Genomic DNA, 20,168 nt, shown 5'->3' with positions numbered 1-20,168 from the left:
GGGTTTTTTTTTTTTTTTTTTTGAGGTATATCTTTCATAACATCTGGCCACTTCCTCAATATAATCACATGACAGGAAGTTCACTTTTTTTAGTATAAGGTACATTCCAATACCAAATGTGTTCTGGGAATGTGAGTTCTATATTCACCTCCAATGTCATTTTCAGGTTATGGTCAAGAAGGGAAGGAAAGAGAAAGGTTGAACTTGTCACATGATTGTTTGAGTACGACATCTATGGTCATTTCAAGTGACAGAATTCCCCCCCCCCCCCCCCCCCCTGCAAAGTCAGAGTACCCAAAGTTAAAACAGGCAATAACAGGTGATGATAATATTATCCAGTACACCTTCAATGCTGGATTTTACAGGCTCAGAGGTGAGGTACACGGACCAAGACTCATTCATACCATGAGCCTATATTACCTCTCTGATGTCAAGAATTTTAACACTATATGATACTGCTGTACGGGTTTACACATAAATTGTTTCCCTGTTAATTTAACATTTTTTGTGTTTCAAACTGTCCATGAATGTTTTGACAACAAACAATGAATAAACTATTGAAGATCTCTTTCCTGGACATTCTTGCCTCTGTCTTTTTGTCCATCCCAGATTCATCAACCAGCTTAAGTGTATATACTCAATTAAATAGCTTGCAATCATGCTGAAGCTGCATATTTGTAAAGGGAAGAGGAGAGCACTACTTTTTCATTACTCTCTGTTGGACTTCAAGGTTTGGCTGTCTAGACTTCAAATTTTCATGGTTCACTTTGTAGTTAATAGTAATATTGCATGTCTGTACCTCAGAGCAACACTTCCAGAGTCATTTACACCATAGAGAAATTGAATTAAAATTGTTTTGTATACATCTATTGTAAGGGGTCTATAAATTTGTTCATATGTAGGAGAAAACTGGGAAAATACTGTTCAAGTGCCCTCTGGAGGAAGGAATTTGTACTGACTCTAGACTTCCTCTGAGCTTCTTTCAATAGCACTTCTTATTGAGTTTGAATGGTTTACTGAAGTAATATAGTTAACAGTTTCATTCAGTTCATTTTATTGTTTTAAAAGTATTGTATTCTCCACCTGAATCACATGATGGAAAATCTGCAGTTTTCTCCCCAAGTTTAAAGGCAATGTTTTGCATTACATATGTACAGTACAGTGCTCCTTGAAAGTTTGTGAACCCTTTAGAATTGTCCCCATTTCTGCATAAATATGACCTAAAATGTGATCAGATTTTCACACACATTTTCAGAACTGCTGGTCCCATACAGGGTCACGGGGAACCGGAGCCTACCCGGTAACACAGGGCATAAGGCCAGAGAGGGAAGGGGCACCTAGGACGGGATGCCAGTCCCTCGCAAGGCACCCCACACGGGACTCGAACCCCAGACCCCCCCGGAGAGCAGGACCGTGGTCCAACCCACTGCGCCACCACACCCCTATCCGTTTTTCACATAAGTCCTTAAACTACATAAGGAGAAACCAGTGAAACAAATGAGACAAAAACATTATTCTTGTTCATTTATTTATTGAAGAAAATGTGAAGAAAATATGTGTGGCAAATATATGTTAGCCTGTAGGATTATCTCTTCATTTGAAGGGGAAATTAGAGTCTGTTGTTTCATTCAAAGGGATGACAATCAGTTGTAGGTGGGTCAGGTCCCACTGTAGCACACAATGATGCACAGCATATCTTGTCACATAAAATTAAAGAAAATTATTATTGTAACACTACTGAATTAGGTCATTCTCATAATGTATGGGAATCCAGATTTTATTGACCAGGGATCCATGAAGACATCTGCTGTCTGGGTGTGAAGTGCTATGAATGTCAGGATAAACCCACCAGCCATTCCACAGTTCTTGCTATAACTTCTACCATTAACAAAGGTCCCTACTGAGTGCATGGGAATGAACCTCAACAGATCACTAGAATGAAGCAGATGAAGACATCACTTTACATTACTGTAGATTATCCAACTTGACAGCCTAAGGTATCCTAGGGTAATGATGGAATCTGTTGAAGGTGTGTCTGGAAAATCAGGTCCCACTGCTGCTGTGCCTAATGGTAGAAAGCTGTTCTTGGTGCTGAAGTCATTCCTTCTCAAAATTCTTGATTTGTAACCAAAACTACACTTTCTTGGGCTGATTGCAAGGGGGCATTTGCTCCAGACTCTAAAACAATGGGCCCACTTGTAAAACAGGCAGATCCAGTTTATTCAGTTTAGACCAGGAGATAAAATCATTGTTTTGCTCTTAGCATCACACTGTTAATTGTTTAGAGGAAACCTTTTTAGTCACACAGCTATCACTGGCATAACAGAAAAATGAATGTAGATTATGATTAAAGGTTGTGAGCATTTTTTAACTCTCCAAGGCTGCTCACACCTTGCACATACAGCCCCAACCCGGAGTTATGGTTCAAAGTCACCCTTATTACATCTCTTGAACACCCAGCGGTGAAGTCAGAACTTGCAAAAATGATCCAGATGGTAGTGACAGAGGAATCACAAATGAAATGAAGCAGTCCCGTAGGGTTTGTACCTCAGTTGGATATATGTCAGTGCATTTGCATGTGGATTACTGAAAAGTAAATGCAGACACCAAATTTGATACATACCCGATGTCCCAGGTGGATGAAGTCTTGGTGTATCATAGAACTGCTCACTTTTAACACTGGGCTGAACAAAAGCCTATGAACAGTTTGCTTTGTCTTGATAGTCCAAAAGAATTTCAGTCTTCTTAACTTACTTCGGCTTACACCATTTTGTCCCTTTCCATTTGGGCTTCATGGAGCACTGACACATTTCAGCTGCTTATACACAAGATCTTTTGCCCACGTACAGTCTGTACCGCTGCATGCTTAGATTCAGTTTATAATTACAAAAAAAGAGATTTTACCTCTAGAGCTCTAACTTTGCTTACTGATGCTGAAGGCATCTCTAGACTTAATAATATATCTTCCGCTTTAGGCTGAAAGAAAAAAACTTACTATTTCAGAAATTCTATAATAATGACACGGGGGGCGCGGTGGCGCAGTGGGTTGGACTGCAGTCCTGCTCTCCGGTGGGTCTGGGGTTCGAATCCCGCTTGGGGTGCCTTGCGATGGACTGGCGTCCCGTCCTGGGTGTGTCCCCTCCCCCTCCGGCCTTATGCCCTGTGTTGCCGGGTTAGGCTCCGGTTCCCCGTGACCCTGTATAGGACATTCTGAAAATGTGTGTGTGTGTATAATAATGACTGCTATGAATTTACTGGCATTACTTTCCCCTCGGTAGGGGGTGCGGTGGCGCAGTGGGTTGGACCAAAGTCCTGTTCTCCAGTGGGTCTGGGGTTCAAGTCCCGCTTGGGGTGCCTTGCGATGGACTGGCGTCCTGTCCTGGGTGTGTCCCCTCCCCCTCCGGCCTTACGCCCTGTGTTACCGGGTAGGCTCTGGTTCCCCGTGACCCCGTATGGGACAAGCGGTTCCGAAAATGTGTGTGTGTGTGTGTACTTTCCCCTCCCCTTGGTAATTTGCTTTATTGGGTGATTTGACGGCACAAATCAACCCGGTTAAGTGAGGTACGTGTGCATGTTATTTCTTTTGGTACTGTGTTTGAATTAAGAATTAATTTTTACAAACAGCAACAACAAGACACAAAGTAAGACAAAAGAAAAGACATCAGAAAAGTTAAATAAACACACTGTTGATGGTTAGATGATACATGTTTGTTTACATGTTTACTCTGGTTTTCTCCAAACACTGCTGGCATTTGTACACACAACAGCAAATGTAATAACTGCTGTGTGTGTGTGAAGATCAGTCCTGGCTGAGTCTGTAGCTCACAGATGTGTCTATGACATTTACATCACCAAATTTACATTTACATTTATTCATTTGGCAGACGCTTTTCTCCAAAGCGACGCACATCTCACAGAAAGTACAATGCAAATACAAAAAATACAACAAGAACAAATAAAATACATCAAAAACATACCTGCATAATAAGCAAAAATATGAAAATAGTGACTATAAACATCTCATAGTATTTTATGCAGTGATGCAGTGTTTCTGAAAAACTTCCTGAATTAATTAAAGGAAGCCTTTACTGTCCAGAAACAACATCAAGGCAAGACTAAAGTTTCCCAGTGAACACTAGGCAAAGACCAGGACTTCTGGAACAATGTACTCTGGAGAGATGAATCAAAGACAGAGTTGTTTGGCCACCATACCAGAAGAAATGTTTGGTTCAAACCAAAGGCAGCGTTTGAAGAGAAGAACCTCATACTGACTGTAAAGTACGCTGGTGGAAATGTTATGGTTTGGGGTTGCTTTGCTGCCTCAGGGCCTGGTTCACTTGCAACCATAGATTCAGCTGTGAATTCTGCAACATATCAGAGTCCTTGGAGAAACTGTGAAGCCACCTGTCCAAAACTTGAAGCTGAAGCAGAAGTGGACCTTTCAGCAGGATAATGATCCTAAGCATACCAGTGTATCTACCAAGGAATACCTCAAAAAGAAGAAATGGAGGGTTATGGAGTGACCTAGTCAAAGCCCAGATTTGAATCCCACTGAAATGTACGGGCTGTACGTGCAAGAAAACCCTCAGACATTTCACAGTTAAAGAAATTCTGCATGTCAAATTTTATCAAGTCAAAGACTGATAGACAGTTATATAAAACAGCTGCAAGAAGTTATTTCTGATAAAGGGGGCAATGCCAGCTTCTAGGACCTGAGGTGTACTTACTTTTTCCACCTATTAATATTACATAAGTTCAATTTTTTGTTGAATAAATGATTGAAAAATCAAATTCGTTCTGTTGTTGTTCAAGTATATCGCCTTTATCTACAGAAATTGCTTAAATGAAGATCAAACTGCATGTCCAAATACGCTGAAAGAGGCAAAAGAGTGTGGTGGTGGGCGTGACACTGCAAGAATAAATGGTCCATTGTTTTGCTGTTCTACATGTAACTATTAAAAAATTATCTAAAAAGATATAATTTTGAGATTTATTACATGAGTATTATTTATTATTCAAGAATTATTCCTTTTTACCGATCTGACTTAATGGTTCTGTAATGCAAAGGATATTAAACTCAGCGGTTGTGTCTTTTCATCAGCTGTGGACAATTCACACTGGAGAGAGCTTGTGTGGCTGCACATTCCCCTGGTGAACTTCACACTCTTTTAGACACTGTAATAAAAAAACAGTCAATCAGTTCTGTGATTTGAAGGTTTGAGGAAATGGCATTAATGCATTTGTTAGAAAAATGTCCAAATGTACTTGTAAAAATGTGCGAAAGAACCTGTTAAAGTACCCTACTTTAAATTCCAGTTTTTAAAACAGTGGCATAACATTTCTAACCAAAGAGGTCAAGATTACAAATTTATAACTTTCAGCTTTTCCGTTTTGTGGTGAAAAAAAGGCAGCAGAATTAATTTTAGGGTCCAATACTACTTAACAAAGAGAAAGATTAAAATTTTTTATTTCGTGTTTTCAGTTTTTTGAGAAAAAATGAAAGGTAGAAACAAATACACAAAACTTACTATTGGGGCGTAAATATTCACTACTTGATGCCCTTCGTCGAGCTGGTAACATGAAGCATCCAGTACTGTTTCCTGCCACCATCCCTTCTATCTTCTTCAGCAGCTCTGTGACCTGAGAGCCATCAGTCCTGTTCTTGTTGTTGAGAACATGATATCTGTTCCCACATTTCTCAACAAGCCACTTTAGGGCCTCCCCTTCGCACTCAATGTGCTGCTCAATAGTTGTGTCTCCCAACCAGTCTCCACCAGCGAACAGCACTATAGTGCGTGTCCACACCGTGTCGCTGAGAAGCTCCAGATGTTCCTCCGCTGATCTCCTGTGTGTCTCTGTGAACGATGAGTCAACGTTAATGACCAGTAATAGAGCACAGGGTCCCGGGGGACACAGAGACACATTGCACCCAATCTCCTCTTTGTCCAGCTCTGCAGTGTCCTTCGCAGACTTGTTCTTCCTCCAACCCGGAGTGTCGACCACAGTGATCTGCCTCCCAGCTACTTCACCTTGTCTTTTCACACACTGTGCAGTTCTTATTCCACATCTAAACTCCTCTCTCCCCAGGATGGTGTTTCCTGATGAGCTCTTCCCACTTTCTCTCCACCCCAGCAACCCAATCCTCAGCTCTGATAAATTGTTTGTCTCACCTGTAATGGGAAAATACAATCACAGCAGTTTGTGTCAACACTAACTTGTTGTAGTACGGCTAATTGTATTCGGGTTAATGGTTTGTGAAGTTGAGCTGTTTGATTTATGTTGCTTATATTCGTAGTTTAAATGCAAAACTAAATGAAAAAACACTTGTTATATTTGGACCTAAAATTTGAGTGGTTTCTCCGCTTAAACACGTATTTAATATAATTGCTAATGCCTTGTTTTCAGATTGTCACATCATTCATTTCGTACTATAGTTGAATCCTAGATCTGCCGCTCTTCTTGTCAAAGATGAACAAATGAAAAGCTTACCATTTTCAGAAGGAAAAGCATCAGTTTCCATCATTGTATTTAACTTTTTTCTTTTCTTTACAGAATCTCCTGTTCTTCTCTAATCCAAAACAGTCGTAATTGTCATTAGTATGATTTTAAATGTGTTTTTAACGGAAACAAAATGAGACAAAAAAATATGGCTATGTAAGAAGAGATTCAGTTTCTGTTCTCTTTATTTTTTCCCATGAACCTCTGAACAATTGCAGAACCAGCTCCTCTTTTTTTCAGGTCGCTTGTGTAATCCTTATATAATTCATAAGTGAGCAGTGAATAGTGAAGCAGTACAGTGTCTCAGCGCTTCAGATAAACTGAAAAAGAAACTAAATTGCCACGTCGGCGCTACCGGCACAACGAGCTGCACCTGGGAACCAGTCAGGGCGGGTGCATTAAAGGCAACGACGAAACCAAGTCTTACACGGAACCTTGTTCGCCTCAAGCCCAAGTTTCCCACGAGACACCTGCTCTACTGCCCCCTCCTTGTTCATCGTTCCATGCCCTCGCTCCTCGCCCGGTGTTCCTTGCTCCTTGTTCCCCGATCCCTGTACCCTTCTACCTGATTGGCTTTCCTGTTTACCAGCTCCTTGCCTCCCTCTCGACTTCGCTTCCTGGATCATCCCTTTGAACGACGTTAGCCCCTCGGTGACCCTCGCCTGTCTGAGACAACGACTGTGGAGTTCCCTAATAAACGTCCTGTTCGTCTTGCACTTGGCCTTGGGTCCGTCCTTTCTCACCCGGACACGGAACATGGCAAAGTTAGCTCCTTATTAATTATTCATTGTTAATTCCTCACCGAAGCACAAATGCATAGTGATGAAAACAAGGAGTGCCTGACAATATTTTAAAAACGCTGAATCCCATACGTGTCTACACCTGGAGAATTATAGCAAGAGCTGGGATTTAAGTCCTCTGAGTCCAAGAGCAGCAGCTCTAACTAGTTGTGTTTTACAGCACTAACTCGAAAGTTAAGTTGCAGCAAAAGGAATACTGGGCAATATTATTTGGAGCTCCTGCACTGGTTTCTCTGTTGGTGGTAACTGCAACTAAATTAGCTTGAGAAAATTGCCTGTGACTGATACAAATCTGAAATAGAAATGTATGGAGCAAAGTCAGTCATTTACCTGCTATAGACTTAACAGGAAAAAAAAAAAACATTATATATATGATAGACAGAGGTTTGGTTTCTTTTAATGTTTGTTTCAAAGGACATCACACATTATATTGGTCAACTCCACCTCTCAAAACACCACAATAAACACACACACATACTGTCTGAACTGCTTGTCCCATCTGGGGTTGCAGGGAGCCAGAGCCTAACCCGGCAACACAGGAGGGGGAGGGGACACACCCAGGACAGGACACCATTCTGTCGCAAGGCACCCCAAGCAGGACTCGAACCCCAGACCCACCGGAGAGCGGGACCCAGTCCAACCCACTGCGCCACCATGCCCCCCGTACCACAATAAACTCTATACCATATATGTTTCTCATACTATGCTAGTGCACTGTTGTCACACATGGGATAAAAGGAGTTCCGAACCACACCATGGTGTGGATTCTTGCAAGCGCCCTTGTGGTTTCTTGTCCTGTGCCTATGACTTCTGCTCCTGATCCCTAGCCATCACCTGTTTGCTGACCACTGAAGTTCATCTTGCCCTTGTTGTGACGTTCGTGCCTCGAAGACCTTCCCCTGTCCCTGACCTTGATCCTGTCCTGCTCTTGGAACCTGGAGGAAAGAATAAAACCGACCCGCACTTGGGTTCACAACCTACCCGTCTGTCTCCAGTCCGTCTGTTGACATGACAACTGTCTTACAACTTCTGCACAAGTCAAAGTGGTCTTCTTCCTCAAATTTTTTTGTCAAAAACCCCAATAAGATGACAATTCATTTTGGACCCCGCTGTGGTTAGCAGTCCCAGGCACAGACGTATGTCAAACTGACCACCAACAGGGAAACTGTTCAAATGTGTCATTTTGTGAAATCTTTCACAAGATCCCCTTTTTGGTATGATTGTTCCCAATTAGTTAGGATTTCGTTTTTCCGTCTCACAATGCTGTTTTGTTCCCGAGAACTTTCCGTTTCACCCATGGAAACTGGAGGTGGCGTGATGGAGGGTTACGGGTCTGAATCCAACTCCATCTGCGCATTTGGTGCCCGACTTCCCACCTTAACCAAAACCAAGAGCTGATTTATTACTTGAAGTTCATAAGTCAAATGAGATACGGAACAGGCAAGGGTGGCATCATCACTTCTAAATGCAGCCGTTCCTGTACTGTGCAAAAAGAGGGGTACGGGACTGAGTGAGTGCTCTTCAAACTGAGTGAGTGCTCTTCAAAAATCACGTGTCCGTACCTTTATCCCTCTGCTAGTAAAATGCACTTTTTTATCCTTTAAATTTAGACATACTGAAAATGAAGGGAAAATAAAACTTGAACTTATTTGATAAATAAGGTACAACATATTTATGTTACTAACACAAATATGAACATTATAAACACACACAATACTTTAATAAATGAAAATGCACCGAAAACTGAATATATTTCCAACACTGGAGATTCTTAAAGTAACAATTGGATGTGCAGTATATTACTTAGTGCGCAAACCTACGGTTTGTTTCATCGAAAATGCTGCCTACAAAGTCGCAACGTTTCCAAGCAGCAATGCAAAACGGGATGTTTATAGAATATATAAGAGGCAGAGTTTCAAAATTTGAATAAAACTTTCATTAAGCAACCCAGTTTTGTTTACTCCGAGATTTGCATCGCTTTGGAGGATTGGAGGAAAGCATCTGCTAAATGGATAATGTTTTGAAATGCCTCACCAGACACTGTCTCAGTCACCAAGCAGATAAACCAGTCTAAATACCTTTTAAAAAATGTGTCTTACTGATAAGTTCGTAAGTCAAGAAGCAACTGAATATCTGTGGACTTTTGTGCTTCCTCAGTTTTTTTTCTGTTGATTTTCTGAATTTCACTCACAACAGGCTGTTCGGATGAATTGTTTTATAATCCGCAGGGCGGTTGGATTCATGATCTCCTCTTCTACATTTCCGCAACCTTCGGTGAAAGCGATTAATGACAATGCATGGAAATAATATGAATGACCTGCGTGTTCCATTTTTTTTCAGTGTATGAAATGGACACTGAAAGGACTAGCAGCGCAGTGAAATGCAGAACTATCAAGTTCTTTCTCGTGGAAAAGAACCCAGATCATGTGAGACATTCAGTAATGACAAGCAGAATAAAAGATCATCACACACTGAAGCAGTAATGAGACACTGATGCTCACACCAGCTTTCGATCAGCAGAAAAACTGTTTGTTTTCAGCTTCACTTACAAGGATGAGGGTCTCGGCTTTCCTGCTTTTACAAGAGGACCTCTCGGAGGTACAAAATATGCATCGCATGTGTTGTCTGTGCTGCTTTCTAAGCTGTTTCTGTTTTATTCCTGATCATACGCACTGAGTGTAGTTCGGAAGATGGTAAAGATCAGGAACAAGCAGTGACTGGCCTCTCAAGTTATGTTTTCATTATATTTTCACATCCTGCTTACTGCCTCTACTCTTTTGCTGCATATTTATTCCTGCAGGTTAAGTTTGTCCTTCTGAGAAGAGGAGCTGCTCCAAAAAGGCCCCACTAGTGACCAGAACTGTCATCTTGTGTCCTTGATCAGGGATTAGTGTGCTCATATCATTGTTGTCAATCCAAAATAAATGGTGTGTGACAGTAACAATAAATGACATTGTGGTAGTTGTGGTCATTGAAGTCGTTTGTCATGAATCCTGGGTAACAGCTGCAGTGATTCTAAGAGCGTCCAGATCACAGTCCTGACCGGTGTGACCGGTAGAACCGATTGATGAAGACCGAGTTGAAGCTGAAGGTGCGAGCTTGGGGGACCACTCTGTCTTCGATGTTTTTCATTGCGACTTGAACTGCTCCCCCAGCTGCTCCGCACATGGCCCCACCAATGGCTCCGCCCACAGCCACACCCACTGGCCCTTCTACCACACCTGCAATGGAGCCGAGCGCAACGCCCGTCACAAAGCCCAACCCTATCCCCACTGCCAGGGAGGTCCTGAGCCACCGGTTATCGAGCTCCGCTTTGGCTCTGATCTCCGCCCCCACGCAGGCCTCGTACTCCTCCATCTTTTTGCGTAGCTCCTCCCCCCTGTACTGCTCTTCCAGCTCCCGCCACACCCTCTTCATCTCTTCCGCCCGCTTCTTCAGCAGCCGCTTCTCTTCCTTCCTGATGCTCCGCTCAGCCCTGGCATAAGACTTGTTGGAATAGAACATCCCACCATGGTTCTTCAGCATCTTCTCGATCTTCTCCAGGAGCTCCCGGCTCCACGTAGGGTCCCTCCAGCTCCTGCTGAAGACGTGAAACCTGCCCCCGCACTGCTCCACCAGCACTCTCAGATGACTGTCCCTCCTCAGGATCCAGTCCTCCAGGGCTGCACGCTCAAGATGGCCTTCGTAGGACAGGAGGATCAGCGTGTGGCCCAGGACAGATTCTCCAAAGTGCTTTGTCACCAACTTGGGCACAGAGATGTCATTGGGCGAGAGCTTCTCCAGGTCCAGCACCACCAGAGCAGCATGGAGGCCTGGGGAGGACAGGCACTTTGACCTCCTCAGCTCCTCCTCCATCTTGCTCCGTGACAGGTCCTTGTCGTAGAAGTTGGGTGCGTTCACCACGGATACCCATCGGCCGGCCAGCTTGCCCAGGTTCTTGCGGCAACCCGCAATGCTGCACACGACCTTGGAAAACTCCTTCCTTCCCAGGATGCAGTTGGTGAGATGGAACTGTGACGGACCACTGCTCCCGAAGATCACAATCCTCAGCTCCTCCTTGTGGAACGCTGTGATTGAGGCACCAACTTTACATCAGTGACCATTTCTGTTTATGAGCCAGTTTCATTAAATAATATCCTAATGTATAGACTGAAGGGAATTTAATTTCTTACTTCTTCTATGGCAAATCACTGAAGATGTTTTAAGATGAGGTACACAGATTTTTAACTACACTTTTAACTACACTTCTTACATTCTCTTCAAGACTTACTGTTTTTCCTCTAGTTTTCCGTATTTATGTAATATATCATTATGGAAATATTTGTTCATACATTTCTTCATAACCAAGGAACATTGGTTATGAATATAAGGAGTATCAATTCTTTTCTTTCATGCTTTCTTTTCAGATGTTTATGAATCGTAAACATATTTTACACACACACACACACATCTTCAGAACCGCTTGTCCCTTACGGGGTCACGGGGAACCGGAGCCTACCCGGCAACACAGGGCGTAAGGCCAGAGGGGGAAGGGGACACACCCAGGACGGGACGCCAGTCCACCGCAAGGCACCCCAAGCGGGACTTGAACCCCAGACCCACCGGAGAGCAGGACTGCGGTCCAACCCACTGCGCCACCTAAACATATTTTATTATATATAATATAGATCAGTGAAAGCCATTATTATACAGATCTCTTCCAGACATGTAACCAGATATGATTTAATGTCTATAAATAGAGGGAGCATAATTAGATGTTTAAAAGTGATATATTTAGAATTGTCAACTCTGTTACGTAACCAGTCTGAACCGCTTGTTCCATACAGGGAGCCAGAGCCTAACCTGGCAACACAGGGTATGGGGCTGTAGGGGGGAGGGGACACACCAAGGAGGGGACGCCAGTCCATCGCAAGGCACCCCAAGCGGGACTCGAACCCCAGACCCACCGGAGAGCAGGACCCGGTCCAACCCACTGCGCCACCACACCCCCCTCATGTAATCAGTAGTGGTGTTATAGCTAAGCAGCAGCAGAGCCATCAGGAGAATATTTCACTCACCGTCTCTCCTCATGACCCTTTTGTCCATATCGTTGTTCTGCACGTTCAGACTGCAAAGATGCTCAGGATCTGTCTGCGAGTGGCCTCTCTGTCCTTATTTCAGCATCAGCACCGGTATTTATGGACTGTCACGTCATCAGATTTAATCTACTGTGCTTCTCAGTTGCCTCTTCCTCTGTTCATTGATTACGTTTTAGCTCCTGTGCAGAGCGGAAAATTTCCCGCGGCCTTGTGATCACTGACCTTGTGACAAGCGCGCGCACACACACATGCGCAAAATATGCAAACCCCAAATAAATAAATGTTTTAATCACCTTGTTTGTACCTACACTGGTATATAGGTCACTTAATCTCTTGGATCAGTTACAGATCTATTGTATTCAAGCCAGTTTACAAATGTATATATTGTGTTTCAGGGCCTAGAGCGCTAGGAGTGTCACCGTACATTGTTTATTCTGCACGTGCCACCGGTTACTTTGACTGCGCGATTAATGATACTGCTCCCAAATCGATTTCGATTATGACAATCAAAGCAGAGTGATGGTTTAAAATAACACTTCCTGTTTATGTGTATATGTGGGGGCAGTCAAATGCAAGGCTTCTCTGGGTAACCCTGGTTCACTTAAAGCTGCGTTGCCCTTCAGCGATCTTGTCAAAGACAAATATAGAATAAGTGTCGATAACTGTAGTGCTCACGTTTGTCCACGAAGCGGCAGCATTTACCATGACGAAAAAGCTGACGCTGCATGAGCTTGATGCTTAGGAGAGTTATACTGCAGAAAATTATGCAGGTTTCCAGATTATGCGGTTTTAAAGGGTTTTTTTTTTTTACATATTTGAACCCGTTTTTGTTATCTAGTAAAATCTGTGCCGCATCAATTTCTATCTTTTCAAACCACCCAGAGCAGCAATATGTCATCAACTTTTTCACAGAGACGATGGTTTATAACGGCAGTGTTTACTTTTGTCCACGAGGTGGCAGTATTTTGTCAGGACAGGAAAAAACGGTTAGCGCGTATTGCATGGGGGGACGCGATGGCGCAGCGGGCCTGGGGCTCGAGTCCTATCTGGGGTGCCTTGCGACGGACTGGCGTCACTCTTGTACATTTAATAATTTTCTGGCCTGCAGAACAATTATCCAAACAGCAGCTGGACAACGGAGTTCGGGAACTTTTGTCTGAGTTGTGACTATGAAGACTTATTATTTCCACTGGTCATCGTCGCATTGGCCAATAGATGGCGACATTAATCACTCTGTTATTGCGTCACACAGCGTAATTCAACGAGGAAGAAGATACATCTCGTTTTCTTCCTGTCCGATTACGGGGTGCCGCTATGGACAAACTTCATTGCGGGACGGTACGGCGAGAATGAGATTAAACCCATTCCTTAGTGTAGCGTTTAAACAGATATATTTTTTCATAAGTTATCGAGTATAGTCCAGTTGATAGTGAGTCTCTGGACGCAATCTGTGGTATTTTTTATATTTTATTTGCTGCTACAGAAGGATGTTTGTACTTTTAAAATGTTCGCCGGGACTGTGTGTTCTGAGAACGATGCTGTCAGTGAAGACCGGCACGTGCAGGTTCCGAGCCGCTCTCAGCCGGTACCGGTACCGGTCCGGTGAAACACGCGGGAATGCGAGCGGCTCTGGATTTGAACAAGAAACAGAAAAGAAGTGTGGGAGGCTGTCAGAGGAGGCGGCCATCTATGTGCACGTGGGTTTCACCAATGAACATGCAGCAGTACTGTCTTAGTACAGAGTAGTAGTTTACCATGATTCGTGTAACAATCAATAGGTGACAAATATATGCAGTAACTGATGGAACAACTGGTATTGATGTAATATAATAATATACACACCGAGGACTGTAATTTGCAGGGAGAGACTTGTTGTGTTAATTTGTGCAGCCAGTGTTTTACACTGACAGTCACAGTGTGTAAATCTCAATCATGTGTACATTGATTGTGTAGAATCTGCATGTATCCCACCCTGTACTGAACCCACAACCCAGTGTCCAAGTTGGGATAGAGCTGGTACTATAGTGGTTAGAGTTGCTGCCTTTTGTACCCAAAGGTCGCAGGTTCCAATCTCACCTCCGGCTGTAATACCTGTGAGTAATGTATTTCCCTATGTCGTTAAAGTAAAAAAATTGACCCAGATGTATAAATGAGTAAGTAATTGCATCTAACTTAACATTGTAAGTTGCTTTGGAGAAAAGTGTCAGTTAAAAAAAAAAAAAATCACACACACACGCAGTCTGAAACCGCTTGTCCCAAGCAGGGTCGTGGCGAACTGGAGCCTAACCCGGCAACGCAGGGCTGAGGGGGAGGGGGACACACCCAGGACAGGACACCAGTCCATGACAGGGCACCCCAAGCGGGACTCGAACCCCAGACTCACCAGGGAGCAGGACCCAGCCAAACCCGCGGTGTCACCGTGCCCCCTGTCACGCGGAACACAGGGATCCGAGACGGCTGCGTTGTTCGTTAGACGTTGAGGGAGGAGGCAAGGTCTCAAAACCAGGGACAGGCGAAGGGTCGGTCGATCGGCGAACAGGACAGGGACGAGGATGCATGGACGTGGTCGGAGAACGAAGCAAGGAGTCAAAAAAAAAACCAGAGATCGTGGACAGAGCAAGAGTGTAGTAACACGAGGAAGGCGGTTGTCTCAAACGAGATTCCGCAAAGGTACGGGAGCTGAAGAGGGTCTTCAGAGGGTGAGCGATTACTCATGAGCTAGTGCGGAGTCGGGTGTTGTTGCTTGTGTTGTGGGTGTGGATGTGACACCCCCCCCTCTAAAAAAAAAAAAAAAATCAATGTAATGTAAATGTACAACCCCAGTTGCCTGTACTGCCACTTATTGTCACATCACATGTCCTTGTATGGAGGGGATGTATGTAGAAGGACCAGGGCAAATTCCTGGAGCTTTTACTGCTCTTGGTCAATAAACTGATTCCATTTCAGGTTGTGATTCTGTAACAGGAGATTGAATATTCACTGGCGTTGGTGGAACAGTCAGTATCAGTGATGGGACGGCAGGCGATGGACACTCAGTAACTTTGATGGAGGAGCAGGTAGCGTGAAGAGAACAACTGGTCGTTAAACGACTTGTGGAAGAGCAGGTGACGGTAGTAGGACAGTGTGAAACACTGGAAGTTATTTCTGTGACTACGGGAACTTTCTTCCCAAACCGCATCAGTAAATCCACGCGCCCCAACGTGACGGATCTGGAGGAGGAGTCCCGATTCGGCGTCAATACCCTGTGCGGTTCTCTGTGTTTTCTGGACACGGAGGGGAGTTTCGCAGCGTGGGTGATGGAGGTGTAGCTTCTCTCTCTGACTCATCGTGCGTCGCTGTCTCCGTCTCCACAGTGGCCCTACTGTCTGAGACGATGCTCCTACTGCAACTTTAACAAGTACATTTCCCGAGCTGTCAGTCAGGCCACCATGAGGGAGTGTTTGGAGAGGGAAACGGAGACGCTGCTGCACCTCAGCCAGGTTTCCCGGTCTGTACCTCTGTGGTCCCCACCCTGTGCCCTCCTATCGCTGTAGCCTTTACAGCCATCCCATAATCTTCTCCGCTCCTTACACCTTATGACCCCGTGCCTTGTTTTTGTCTGAATCAGCATCACTTCCGTGTTTTTCGGCGGTGGAACTCCCAGCCTGGCTCCGCCTTCAACGATCGCTGCGGTCCTGGAGACGGCTGCCAGACACGCCCACCTTCCAGGGGATGCTGAGGTCACTCTGGAGGTCAACCCCACCCCTGCTGGGGCGTCCTCCCTGGGGGACTTTAAAGTCGCTGGTGTGAACCGCTTCTCCGTTGGAGTGCAGGTTTGCCTCGGTCACACACAGAATACGCACAAAACACACACATCTCCTGGTGCAGCAGGCCATTGGTTCGCAGCGTCTCCTTTCGCTCTGAAGGTCCCTGGTTGACACCCCCTCTCCTGCTGTGGTAACTTTAGTCAAGGCACTTACCCTGAATTGGCGTAATAAGAATATCCTGCTGTTTATATGGGATAAAAATTGTAAAATTTCCCCAATATTATTGAAAGTTGCATTAAATGCAGGTATCAGCTGAAAAAAGATTGACAGTAGTAATACAGTAATTCAATAATAATTCTTCTTTTGCAATGACATGGACTGCAGGACCTTTGAGGGGGGTATACAGCACTTCCCCTGCACAGGTACTTAACGTAAATTACTGCAGTAAAAAATACAACCGTACAAATGGATGACAGAGTAAGTTTCTTTGGATGGAAGAATTTGTTTAGCATTGAAATTATGACAAGAGCAGATAATAAAATGTGCATCTTCACCTTACATTTATTTAGCAGACACTTTTGCCCAAAGCGACTTCCAATGAGCTCTATGTAGTGTTACCAGCCCACACACCTTATTCACCGCGGTGACTTACACTGCTATATACACTGCTTACACTGGATCACTCATCCATACATCAGTGGAACACACTCTCTGTCACTTACACTATGGGGAACCTGACCAGCATGTCTTTGGAGTGTGGGAGGAAACCAGAGCACCTGGAGGAAACCCACGCAGACACAGGAAGAACATGTAAACTCCGTTTGAGCGGAGATCAAACCCACATTCTCTCACACCACCCAGGCGCTGTGAGACAGCAGCGCTACTCGCTGTGCCACCGTGCCGCCCCACACATTTTGTTTAGGTTTACAGCATTCACGCACATCCAGTGCTCTCTTTTACATGAGCTTATCATTCTCTGCAGTCTCTGCATGATGAGGACCTGAGAGTGCTCGGGCGAGACCACAGTTCCCAGGATGCCCTGCGCACGGTGGCTGAGGCCCAACGCTTGTGTCCGGGACGCGTGTCTGTGGACGTCATCTTTGGGCGCCCAGGTCAGACTGCAGGATTGTGGGAAACGGAGCTGGAAGAGCTGCTGTCGGTGTGTGATGACCACGTGTCCCTGTACCAGCTAACCCTGGAGAGGGGAACATACCTCTTTAAGCAGGTGCAGGCAGGTCTGCTGGGGGTACCGGAAGAGAACACCATGGCCCAAATGTATGACAGTGCCCGGAGGATTCTGGGAAAGCGAGGCTTCCTGCAGTATGAAGTGTCGAACTTTGCCAGAAATGTAAGTCCTCATAAGAAACTCAAAATTGATTTAAATAAACCATCATTTATTGAGGCTCTCTCAGCTCACGTTATAGTTACTTCTGTTAAAATATGAAGAGAAGTTATTTTGATAATTGAAAAAAATGTGTTTATTCAGGGTGGTTTATGGGCAAGATCTCTTGAATAACTTCCATGAATAACTGATTTTTCACATAGTTGGAAATGGTGTCTGTGTGTATGTGTGTGTTCACAGGGTGCTGTCAGTTCTCACAACATGAACTACTGGAAGGCGGGTCAGTACCTGGGAGTTGGCCCAGGTGAGACATATCAAATACTTTTAAAAAAAGCTGGGACAGGCTGGGTCTTTATTTGTGTATATGTGTGCCGTTGATTTGACTTGTGTGTGATTGATGCCAGGGGCCCATGGTCGCTTCACCCCCCGGGAAGAGGGTCGGGTGCTGAGGGAGGCCCGGACCCAGACCCTAGAACCTGATGTGTGGATTAAGGAGGTCCAGCGCTGGGGTCACGGCACACGGCGAAGGATCCCACTCGAGCACCTGGAGCTGTGAGTGGACCTGGTCTCTTTACTCTTTTTCTTGCTCTCACTCTGACACACGCAAGTTTCTGCAGCTCATCCTTCTTGTCACTCACTTACACCAAACTATACTTATACAAAGTGATCCATTTTATCCATATTATTTACAGGATAATGAGGCGTGGTGGCGCAGCGGGCTTGGCCGAGTCCTGCTCTCTGGTGGGTCTGGGGTACAAGTCCTGCTTGGTGTGCCTTGCAACGGACTGGCGTTCTGTCCTGGGTGTGTCCCCTCCCCCTCCAGCCTCACGCCCTCTGTTGCCGGGTTAGGCTCCAGTTCGCCGCGACCCCGCTTGGGACAAGCGGTTTCAGACAGTGTGTGTGTGTGTGTGTGTGTGATTTCCAGGATACTGCACTCCGTAGCATCTCCTACGCTGAGATGCATAGAGCTCTGCTTGACACAATGAAATTTCTCCTAGCTCTTCAACACGAGCATCATTTGACATGTGGCGTGGGTGTGTGTGGATTTGGTCATGTTACATGTATGTGTAAGCAGCTATGTTGAGAAGGCCGTATGGTGTTTGTGACTCTCTCTGCCCGCAGCCTGGAGGAGGTGTTGTTAATGGGATTGCGCCTGGCCGAGGGGGTATCTCATGAGGTATGTCTCCTCCTCCCGCCCGAACTCTGTGCTGACGTTTCTTCTCGCACCGCCGCCCACGGGTTACATGTAACCCCTGGAAGCGCTTCCTGTTCTTCTAACCCCTCATACGCACAGGCACCTGTGATCATTTGCAGCTTATTTACCAAAGGATGCACCAAATGGAAATGTCTCACATGAAAATGTATCTCTAGTTCTTCTAATGTATGTAGAAGAAAACATTATATATTTTCTTATAAAATGTATTCTGTCATTTCTCCAGTATAATCCTCTGATCTGGATGGCAACCATAGTTTTATTGCACTCTGTCTTTCAACTCATCATAAATGGTGACTAATAAAAGTATTATTAGATGTGTTTGTTTTGTGGCTCTGACTGTGTGTGTGTGTGTGTGTGTGTGTGTGTGTGTGTTTGTTAGCACTGGAGGCAGTTCAGCCCAGATGCAGACCTCCAGAAGGTGCTGGGGACCTCCATAGAGGTTCAGGAGCTGCAGGACAGAGGCCTACTGGTCTTGGATGACAGGTGACCACGCCCAGAACAATACACACACTGTGTTAGAGATCAGTGATTTGTTTTATTCACCAATAAAACAAATTCTTATATTCTGTAATTCTTATATTAGAAAGCAGTAGACGTATCAATAAGACTGAGAATCTCATAACGTCACCTAAAAGTTTTTTTTTAATCAATGAACTGCATCCTCTCTCCTGCTCTAGGGGGTTGCGATGCTCTTGGGAGGGGTTGGCACTTCTGGACAGTCTGCTGCCCCCATTGCTGCTCCAGCTGCAGGAACACGGTGGCCAAAAAGGGGCACGTGGGTGATGGGATGGGGTCTCAAGGACTGAAAGGTGTAGGGTCCAAGATTCTGCATCTGTGTCCTGCATGATCATCCTTTCCTGATGTGTGAAAACCAGCGGAAGCAGGAAGCAGGACCACCGGCCGTCGTGTGAGGTGGGGCGAATCCCAGGGACGCACACTGTGGGACCTGGATGGCGTGATAGCAAGGTCTGTCAGGTAACCTTTAACCATGATGACAGCAGAACTTCATGAAGGATTTTATCCTTCCAGCTCAAGAAATGGACATAAAAAAATGAGACTCTTCTGCCGTGTCAACAAAATTATTTAGTTTCCTCACAGTCTATATTTAATACTATAATTCTATTTGATAAGAAAATATTTGAAGATCCCAAAGTAGTTATGCAGTCAAACATTTTACATAATGTTTGTTTGTTCACGTTGCAGTATGAATGTCTGTAATTTAATGTCATATTTCATGAGTGTAATGTTTGTCGCAATAGCCTTAGGCTTGCGGGAGTGTTTTGATATAATCTTTAATTTATTTTGATAACTGTGTCTGTGTTTTCACGGTATATATAGGTTGTTGAATATCGCTGGAAGGCAGTCTGTTTCTGTTACTTACGTCTCACGTTTTACGATTGCCGAATACACTGTGTGTACAATAGTGCTCAGTTATATCTGCATAGCGCTACTGGCTGTTATGACCTTGAACGTGCAAAAATTCATTTG

General features: G+C 44.7%; 2 protein-coding genes across 3 annotated transcripts; one reads left to right on the top strand and one right to left on the bottom strand.

Moving 5' to 3' along the window:
* Positions 1 to 4,287: 4,287 nt before the first annotated feature.
* LOC108937234 (uncharacterized) lies at positions 4,288 to 12,383 on the bottom strand. The gene is made up of 6 exons (XM_029254138.1): positions 12,356 to 12,383; positions 10,342 to 11,365; positions 8,209 to 8,233; positions 6,490 to 6,568; positions 5,529 to 6,170; positions 4,288 to 5,175 (listed from the first exon to the last, which is right to left on the bottom strand). The coding sequence occupies exons 1-6, from the start codon at positions 12,381 to 12,383 to the stop codon at positions 5,159 to 5,161; spliced, it is 1,815 nt and encodes a 604-aa protein (XP_029109971.1). The 3' UTR covers positions 4,288 to 5,158.
* Positions 12,384 to 13,705: 1,322 nt separating this feature from the next.
* On the top strand, positions 13,706 to 19,824 carry rsad1 (radical S-adenosyl methionine domain containing 1). Of its 2 annotated transcripts, XM_018757085.2 has the most exons (9): positions 13,706 to 14,073; positions 15,730 to 15,863; positions 15,984 to 16,188; positions 17,105 to 17,470; positions 17,705 to 17,768; positions 17,869 to 18,016; positions 18,587 to 18,641; positions 19,060 to 19,163; positions 19,358 to 19,824. In XM_018757085.2, exons 1-9 carry the CDS (start codon positions 13,864 to 13,866, stop codon positions 19,461 to 19,463), a joined length of 1,392 nt encoding a protein of 463 aa, XP_018612601.2. In that variant the 5' UTR covers positions 13,706 to 13,863; the 3' UTR covers positions 19,464 to 19,824. The 2 variants fall into 2 exon arrangements, with proteins under 2 accessions (XP_018612601.2, XP_018612602.2); XM_018757086.2 differs by lacking the exon at positions 15,730 to 15,863.
* Positions 19,825 to 20,168: the final 344 nt, after the last annotated feature.

Source organism: Scleropages formosus, chromosome 8 (genome assembly GCF_900964775.1).
Source record: "Scleropages formosus chromosome 8, fSclFor1.1, whole genome shotgun sequence".
NCBI classification, from domain to species: domain Eukaryota; kingdom Metazoa; phylum Chordata; class Actinopteri; order Osteoglossiformes; family Osteoglossidae; genus Scleropages; species Scleropages formosus.
This window is presented reverse-complemented; position numbering and strand designations above follow the sequence as displayed.

Bases quoted from the DNA above. Each gene is read 5' to 3' on its own strand.
- LOC108937234 (XM_029254138.1), bottom strand. From the start codon at position 12,383: ATGGACAAAAGGGTCATGAGGAGAGACG. The intron at 8,234-10,341 runs GTCAGGACTGTG...TCTTTCCTCCAG, and splicing joins CGGTTCTACCGGTCACACCG to GTTCCAAGAGCAGGACAGGA. The intron at 6,171-6,489 runs GTAAGCTTTTCA...TTCCCATTACAG, and splicing joins TGCTTTTCCTTCTGAAAATG to GTGAGACAAACAATTTATCA.
- rsad1 (XM_018757085.2), top strand. From the start codon at position 13,864: ATGTTTGTACTTTTAAAATGTTCGCCGGGACTGTGTGTTCTGAGAACG. The intron at 14,074-15,729 runs GTGGGTTTCACC...CCGTCTCCACAG, and splicing joins AGGCGGCCATCTATGTGCAC to TGGCCCTACTGTCTGAGACG. The intron at 18,642-19,059 runs GTATGTCTCCTC...TGTGTTTGTTAG, and splicing joins CCGAGGGGGTATCTCATGAG to CACTGGAGGCAGTTCAGCCC.